An 8,357-nucleotide genomic window follows, 5' to 3' on the forward strand; every position below is an offset into this window, starting at 1 on the left:
ACTAAATCAGAAAAAAATATTTTAATCTAGCATAATGACATTTTATACACATGACTTTAAATTTATTTGTTTAATTTAATAAAATTTTAAATTTATTTATTTAATTGATGAGTATATTGAATGATAATAAATAAACTCATGTTTGTTGCAGATGATAATTCAATCTCGAGATTCGTGGATGACGTTCCAAATCGAGGTTTAAAATCTGAGCCACTCGTCCAATCTGTGTACTATAAATTCCCTTACCTCAGGATCCTTTGGCCTCTTTGGCTCTCCACATCGAGACTGAAATTAAAAAAACCCTCTTTCCTCTCCTCAAGATGGCTTCATCCATGGCGGCGGCGGCGGCGGCGGCGGCGGCCGCTACCACGGCCGCGATTGCCTCCTCCAAGCCCTCGTCTGCTCCTTTCTCCGCCTTCTACCGCTTCCATCCTCTCTCCACCCGACCTATTCTCTCCCTCTCTTCGCGCCAACCCCATTTTCGCCCCATCTCCGCCACCGCGGACCGCCACCAGCCGCTGTCCGCCTCGGCGCCAACCGCCGCCCCCACCTCCTCCTCCCCAGCCCTCCGTGAATTCGCCCCCGACGAGCCCCGCAAGGGCTCAGACATCCTCGTTGAGGCGCTCGAAAGAGAGGGCGTCACCGACCTCTTTGCCTACCCTGGTGGTGCCTCCATGGAGATCCATCAGGCCCTCACCCGTTCCCCTTCCATCACCAACCACCTTCTCCGCCACGAGCAGGGCGAGATCTTCGCTGCCTCCGGCTATGCCCGCTCGACCGGCCGCCCCGGCGTGTGCATCGCCACCTCGGGCCCTGGCGCTACCAACCTTGTTTCGGGCCTCGCTGACGCCCTTCTTGATTCTGTTCCTCTCGTTGCCATCACCGGCCAGGTACCCCGCCGCATGATCGGCACCGACGCTTTTCAGGAAACCCCCATCGTAGAAGTCAGTAGATCCATCACCAAGCACAATTACCTCGTCCTCAACGTCGATGACATCCCTCGCATCATCAAAGAGGCTTTCTTTCTCGCCACTAGCGGCCGCCCCGGTCCTGTGCTCGTCGACATCCCTAAGGACATCCAACAGCAACCCGCCATTCCTATTTGGGATCCACCACTGCGCCTCCCTGGATACATTTCTCGCCTCCCTAAGCCTCCTGCACGTGAGTTGCTCGACCAAATCATACGCCTGGTGTCTGAGTCTCGTCGGCCCGTTCTCTATGTTGGCGGTGGCTGCTTGAATTCCAGCGAGGAGCTTCATCATTTTGCGGAACTTTTTGGCATCCCCATTGCAAGCACCCTGATGGGTCTTGGCGTCTATCCTACTGATGGCGATCTCTCATTGAAGATGCTGGGAATGCACGGCACTGTCTATGCCAACTACGCTGTTGATAAAGCTGATCTCTTACTTGCATTTGGCGTGAGGTTTGATGACCGTGTAACTGGAAAGCTTGAAGCTTTTGCAAGCAGGGCGAAGATTGTTCACATCGATATCGATCCAGCTGAGATCGGAAAGAATAAGCAGCCGCATGTTTCAATCTGTGCCGATGTGAAATTGGCATTGCAGGGGATGAATTCATTGATCGAAGCTAGTGGAATCCATAAAAAACTCAACTTTTCTGATTGGAGAGAAGAGCTAGACCAGCAAAAGAAACTGTACCCGTTGAACTATAAAACTTTTGGGGAGCTGATTCCTCCCCAGTATGCCATTCAAGTGCTGGCTGAGTTAACCAATGGGGAGGCAATCATTACCACCGGCGTCGGGCAACACCAGATGTGGGCAGCTCAGTACTATTCATATAAGAGGGCGCGCCAGTGGTTGACATCGGCTGGACTAGGTGCCATGGGATTTGGATTGCCAGCAGCAGCTGGTGCGGCTGTTGGGAACCCCGGTATCACAGTTGTCGACATTGATGGGGACGGCAGTTTCCAGATGAACGCCCAAGAGTTGGCAATGATTCGGATTGAGAATCTCCCTGTCAAGATAATGGTGTTGAATAACCAGCATCTGGGCATGGTTGCACAATGGGAAGATCGGTTCTACCACAGCAACAGGGCACACACCTACATAGGAAACCCAGCAAATGAGGGCGAGGTATATCCTGATTTCATCAAAATCTCTGAGGGGTACAACATACCTGCTGCTCGTGTCACCAAGAAGAGTGAAGTCAGGGAAAGTATCAAGAAGATGCTGGAGACGCCTGGGCCTTACTTGTTAGATGTGATGGTGCCGCATGAGGAGCATGTGTTGCCTATGATCCCAAGCGGTGGTGCATTCAAGGATATGATCCTTGATGGAGATGGAAGAACACCACATTAATGCTACCTAAGATAGGTGCTCGCTGCATCCTCTAGCTAGTCGTGTCTATTTGCTGGGCTGAAGGATCCTTTTCAGCAGGTGCTAGTCTGTGATCCTGTGTTCTTGTTTTTTCTCCACTAGTTATCTATGTTAACTACAAAGTTTGCTTGATCTTTCCTTTAGATGTGATTTTATTGGGATGCCCCTGATGCTTGCTTTCTGAGAGTTTATAAAGAGAACTTGGAATAATTTCCTGATCCCTTCTTGTTTGATATCTTTCATGTCGATGAAGTCAAATGCTCTTCTATTTCTACTTACATTGCTGTAAGTCAAGATGCACCAAAGTATTGGACAAGTGATTTTCGTGGAGTGCAGTGGCACCGGTGCCTTCTCAAGTCCCGCCAACACCACGGGGAAAGAAAGGAAGTAGAAGTTCTCGCCTTCGCCCACCGATGACTCTTCCTAGTCTGCTGCATCCAAGCACTCTCGACCATGCCTCGCCAAGACACCGATGGGGGATCATGTAGGAATAGAGCATAACAATTATTCTCAATAAAAAGGTGTAACACGATGAAGGTTCATGCACATTCTCATCTCAGATTCAACTTAGAAATTCTGAGAAAGGGGTAGGAATAGAGCATCCATAATCTATTCCCTAAAAGCGATAAACTTTGCAATATCATGAAGTCCCGCTTCCATGTAACACTCTGCAATACGATCGACAACTTCATTCCACGACCCATCAATTGAGGCCAAATCCATCAAAAATGCTGCTTCATCCAATGCCGCCTGAATAGAGAACAGATAAGTTCTGGTTCAACAGATATGGTAATACTTTGAAAGCCGTCATAAACAATCTCTGACTCACCTGTTCAGGTGCTTTGCCCTTCTTCAGATCTTCCATCCGACCCTCTTCGGTTATTTTTTCTTTGATGTACTCAATCTGTTCATCCTCCCATTCTGCAATATCAGCAACATCCTGACCGAACACAAGTATGTATCTTATTTCATAGGGTAGAGAAACTACAATGCCTTATTGAACCATCAATAAATCAGAGTAATTTATTGATGATTTCCGTACTTGATACTTGAAACCTAGCGTCCACCATGGTGACTTTAGAGCCCCCCTGGCTGCATCTTTAGCTTCAAGATTACGCCCAACCCTGGAAGGAACTATTAAACATAAAGCAGAGAATATGATGGATCATCACCAAATGACTTAAAACCAGTTTCTTATCCAACTAAAATGTATACAAACTTCAGCAAAATCTGTGCATTAAAAGCGAAGGGCCGTCCAAATCCCGGGAAATGTTGCTTTGTGTAGAATTCTCCGGTGATCATGGCAGAAACCTATATCATCACAAGGGAAGATCACAAGCACATTTCAGCAAAACTGGAAAGTGAAAAAGATCCTCGTAGATGAAGGCACGATATTTGTTTCTTACTTGATCCCCTGTCTCTAAGTGGCGTGAAATTTTACGCTCAATAACATCTGGAAACAATCCCACCTGAAAATATATAACTAAATAAGAATTTTTGTTTACTTCAGCTTAATTCAGTTGTTATATTTTTACCTTTTTTAAAAGATATATATCAAGGTCAGCAATTCCTGACTCTGAAAGGTCAGCCTTTTTATATAACTTTTGCCCAGCTTCAGCAGATGCATCCCACAGTTTGCTAGTATTTTCAACATTGGCATCTTCCTCAACAAGCATTCTGTGGATGTACTGATCGACCTGCAAGTTAAATAGATGGAAATACTAATAGGCGATCAAAAAATAGGTAAAAATGGAATGGTTGACAATTTTAATTTTCCAGGAACTTTGGCTGCTAAATTAATAGGATCACATAAAAGAAAACTCCAAGGTGTTATAGAAGCTCGAATGGAAAATAACTCTGGGATTTATTAACGATGGAACTTTTTCTAAAGAAATGTCAATACATTGTAATTTCGGTTCGCATTCTTTCACATACAAATGGCCAGACATAGGATAAATACCTTGATAAGGCTGTCAAAACGGTAAAATTGTGTATAAAATCTGGATTTATAAATTCTATGTTTATTTTAACTTTTTTAACGTGTACTTATTTGTTTTATTTTGTTATGTGTCTTCTATGTTGCAACTTGAGATATAACGGGCTTTGTTGTTGTTGTTGTTGTTGTATGTTTACTTATCAATTATCACTTGCTTACTTGTGATTGTAAACTTGATTTAATTGACTAATGCACTTTGTTAGATAAACATGTTTTTTATATTAATATCAGTTTAACTCCCACCCATTGCCTGGATGCTGTACAATGAGCTGATTGCCTACGGCCTAAAATCGTCTTTTTTAAAACCTTGGTTTTCATGATGTGGTCTAATCTAGTCTGCTCAAGTCAAACCTTTACCAATACTAACACAAATAAAAGTTTAAAAAGAGATATAGTTCTTGTTGATGCTTGTGGCATTCCAGTAATACAAAGAATGTCAGTCATTAATCATCTCACATGGCTCCTAAAAAAGTTCAGATATGAGAGTTTGTAGGATCATCACATAATGAATAAAAAAATGGAAAAGTCTTTGACAATAGTATGTTTAGATTTTTGGACGAAATGATAAGGTATGGAGCAACATGTGAAAATGGAAAAGGTCATGACAATAATATGTTTGCTGTTGAAGTGGAATGAACTTTTAGGAAAGTCGATGTTAGAAAGGAAACTCTATAATTTGTCCAGCAATTTATTATCTCTTACACTCTTTGCCAGAAGCCACACACCGTGCTTATGAACTTCCACAACTGGCATTTCCATCCTACAGAACTAATATCAGCTTAATTACAACAAGATAATTGAGTTTGAGCCAAGCTATTACTAAATATGCCGTAAGATTATTATTTAGAAGAAAAAAATTATAAAATAAATCAATACCCTGGAGGAGAAGTTGGCCATCTTAGCAAAGAAGTCAGCTTACCTGTTGCAGAAGCAAAGCCAAGGATCAAAATGTATTATCACTTAGTAATCCAGTAAAAAATATGGATCAAATGTGAAACCTGAAGGGTTTTCTGACAGTGGAATAACAAGAGGAATCAGCCCTTCCTTGGCTGCAGGTGATATTAATGCTTCACCTGTAATCTATAGTTGAGTCAAATAAAGTTCAAAGTCTCTGCGATAAAACCATATGCAGAGTACAAATCCTCAATTATCAATAAGGTATTAAGTTTAGCAACAAAGCTGATCCCTTTTATCTTCCAAATGAAAGTCGGATGGTTCTGGAAGTCTAATGGAGAAAATAAATGAATAGTAAATTACTTAAATTTAAAAGCTTTACAATGACCTAATTGTTCCTGATTATGTAGGTAGTAAATTGCATCTATTGACAAAAAATCTAAAGAATGATCAGGGATCACAAGTATTCTCACTAATGTTTTGACATTTATCCAGAGTAATGATCTAGAAGCACATGATTCACTGATCTAAAACACAAGTTTCTTTGTTGAGCATTTGTCGGCTAGACTCAGAAGCTGATCCATATATAATCATAAATTCTGGTAACTGCAACTAAAAAACTAGAACCATTCCAGAATTATATTCCTGATTCAAAAGTCATGTGCCAACTGAGATCATGAGTGGAAATATGATATAGATTTCTGAAGTTAGAGACTCACTCTTGGTCATAATAGACAGGTAAAGGTGAACAATGTCCACATTCCATAGTATGCTATACTACTGTCATCCATTTAGGAAACATTCAAAGGCATCAATGAGATCAAAATATTCAGAGCTCCAATAACATTGATTTTTTTTTACCCAAACAAATCATAAATTTCAGAGTAATTCCCATTGTTCTTAAGATTGTTGTCTAACTAACTGTAAGTTCAGCCAAGTTAAATGCCTTATAATTTTAATACCTCGGGCTTGGAGCATGTTCAATAAGTGATTCAAGCTCTCAGGAGCTCTTGCTGCAGCAACATCTTCAATGAAAGAGAAATGATCTGCATATGAAGGCAGGCACACGTAGAATTAAATTTTCTTAGCTAACAACTAAACTTAGTAATAAAACAAAGAAAAGAAGGATTTGTGGACTCTAGGTCTTGTAATAAGAATTTATGAACTCTACTATTTCTATCTCTCAAAATTTTGATACTCTAAATATTATATCTAATTTATAAACTCTTTGTAGTTTTTTCCATTGCTAATTTAGAGAAATATTTTACATGTAGAATGAGTTGAATACAAACATAAAGAGTATTTAAGTTACATTCAAAGTCAAGGAATAATTTTCTAAAAAGTATAAAATATAAAGATTTCCTCTATAAATTATGTATGCATTAATAATGAAAGTGATTAACTTATTTGAAATAAATTAAATGATGTAGTTAAACAACATAACTATATAAAAACATTTAAACGTACTTTGTTAAAATGAATAAGAGGAAATCAAATATGTGGGCAAATGTCTACATATGGATAAATCTTAACTTTAAAAAGATTATAAGATGATCAATATGTGAATAGATGAGAATGAAAATTATAAAACTACTAAAAGTTCCTAAAGTCACAATAGTTTGCAATCATGTTGACATAGCAATCATTAATTGAATAGTAAAAACACAACCAGTTAATCGGATGAACACATGTATATCCCTTATTGGTCATTGCTTTTGAAGCTTAAGTACTTACTTTGCAACAAAGTAGGAATTCAAGTTATGCACTTAGCTTTTAATGTATTTGGTTAATATCTTCAATGCACTCAGCTTTTAATGTACATGGTTAATATCTTCAGTCAAAAACCAAGACAAACAGACGTGAACTTAGAAGAGATTTCACAAAAACCAAATAAGAATAGTCAAACCAAAATCAAAATCTGAAATGACACTCTTATGCGATGAGTCACTATCACCTCTGAGGAACATCATCAGTAAGCACTCAATACCTAAAAAAATGAAAAGGATAATAATTTTCATATAATTAGCAAAAATAAATAAAAGAGACTTCTAGCTACGATTTATACAACAAAATAATGTTGAGCAAAAATCAAACTTCAAAAGTAGAAGCCTGGTAGTTTGTTAAAAATTCATACCCAGATAAACCAGAACTTCTCTGCAGAGTTACACAACTACATTGCACGTAGAAAAGGGCCGACAATAGTGAAGGGAATAAGCTATTGTAGTCACAGATAAAATATAATAATAGACCGTGAACAGTAAACAGACCATGCCATCGACACAAGAGACCCCTTAGCTTAATTTAGGATGTCAAGAACCATCTGCTGATAAATCTGATAATCTGAGCTAGCCTCCATTGTCATGTTTTTTTTAAGTTACCAGACCTAATTGGATTGTGGCACTTCCCATGGAATAAGCCTCTAATGAAAAATGAAAAAGAAAAATAAAAGCCAAAAAAGATGCAAAAGCTACAAACCTGTGTATCTGGCGTCGGGAACGCCAACCACCCTTCCATCCTTGGGCGCTACGCATCTGACGTCGGCAGACCTCGCGCCTCCACCCGAGCACCTGGCCCTCTTCGACACGAATAGATCGCTCTTGCCGAGGGTGGTTTCCGACCATCTCAAGGATCTATTTGGCTTACCGAAGGCACGGGTCCTGTAGGAGACAGGCAATATCAATGAGCTCGAGAAACTCGATGGCGTTGGAAGGAGGCGTAGACTCCGGAACACAGCCGACATGGACTGGAACCGGCGTTGGATGATTCCGGCAACGACGTGGCTGAGATTTCAATGGGCGGCCACTTTCCGTTTGCGGTCTCGTAGGTCGAGAGAGAGGATAATGAGTTGCCGCTTCGAAAGTGATCGAATCTAGACCCTCTGATTCTGATCCTGATCCTGATCCTGATCCAACGGTGATTTTGGATCCAAAGTTAGAGGCTGTAATGATAACTCTGACCCAACGGCCACTTTCCATTAAATGCACCCACAAAAACGACTAGTGACGAAATTGATGATAAAACTTAATTTTTGATTTCCGGTCTTCTCACACAACTGGAAGCTCATCCCCCTCTCCTTTCCCCTCCCCTCTCCGGCCCAATCTAGGTGTAGCAAGGTGCGGTGACCGCTGTCT

The 8,357-nt window shown here is 40.7% G+C and overlaps 2 protein-coding genes across 3 annotated transcripts; one reads left to right on the forward strand and one right to left on the reverse strand.

Annotated features, from left to right (window-relative positions):
- The first annotated feature begins 249 nt into the window (after positions 1 to 249).
- LOC121967517 (acetolactate synthase 1, chloroplastic-like) lies at positions 250 to 2,554 on the forward strand. Its single transcript, XM_042517800.1, has one exon. It carries the CDS (start codon positions 321 to 323, stop codon positions 2,316 to 2,318), a length of 1,998 nt encoding a protein of 665 aa, XP_042373734.1. The 5' UTR covers positions 250 to 320; the 3' UTR covers positions 2,319 to 2,554.
- A 265-nt stretch (positions 2,555 to 2,819) lies between these two features.
- On the reverse strand, positions 2,820 to 8,057 carry LOC121967519 (protein IN CHLOROPLAST ATPASE BIOGENESIS, chloroplastic-like). 2 transcript variants are annotated; one of them, XM_042517801.1, is made up of 12 exons: positions 7,702 to 8,057; positions 7,181 to 7,213; positions 6,189 to 6,272; positions 5,331 to 5,405; positions 5,209 to 5,251; positions 5,035 to 5,092; positions 3,872 to 4,033; positions 3,743 to 3,805; positions 3,556 to 3,647; positions 3,379 to 3,460; positions 3,166 to 3,276; positions 2,820 to 3,086 (listed from the first exon to the last, which is right to left on the reverse strand). In XM_042517801.1, exons 1-12 carry the CDS (start codon positions 7,964 to 7,966, stop codon positions 2,946 to 2,948), a joined length of 1,209 nt encoding a protein of 402 aa, XP_042373735.1. In that variant the 5' UTR covers positions 7,967 to 8,057; the 3' UTR covers positions 2,820 to 2,945. The 2 variants fall into 2 exon arrangements, with proteins under 2 accessions (XP_042373735.1, XP_042373736.1); XM_042517802.1 differs by lacking the exon at positions 7,181 to 7,213.
- Between the last annotated feature and the right edge of the window lie 300 nt (positions 8,058 to 8,357).

This window comes from Zingiber officinale, chromosome 3B, assembly GCF_018446385.1.
Source record: "Zingiber officinale cultivar Zhangliang chromosome 3B, Zo_v1.1, whole genome shotgun sequence".
Lineage (NCBI taxonomy): Eukaryota > Viridiplantae > Streptophyta > Magnoliopsida > Zingiberales > Zingiberaceae > Zingiber > Zingiber officinale.

Bases quoted from the DNA above. Each gene is read 5' to 3' on its own strand.
- LOC121967519 (XM_042517801.1), bottom strand. From the start codon at position 7,966: ATGTCGGCTGTGTTCCGGAGTCTACGCCTCCTTCCAACGCCATCGAGT. The intron at 3,461-3,555 runs GTTTGTATACAT...AGTTCCTTCCAG, and splicing joins AATGCACAGATTTTGCTGAA to GGTTGGGCGTAATCTTGAAG. The intron at 3,087-3,165 runs GTGAGTCAGAGA...TTCTCTATTCAG, and splicing joins AGGGCAAAGCACCTGAACAG to GCGGCATTGGATGAAGCAGC.
- LOC121967517 (XM_042517800.1), top strand. From the start codon at position 321: ATGGCTTCATCCATGGCGGCGGCGGCGGCGGCGGCGGCGGCCGCTACC.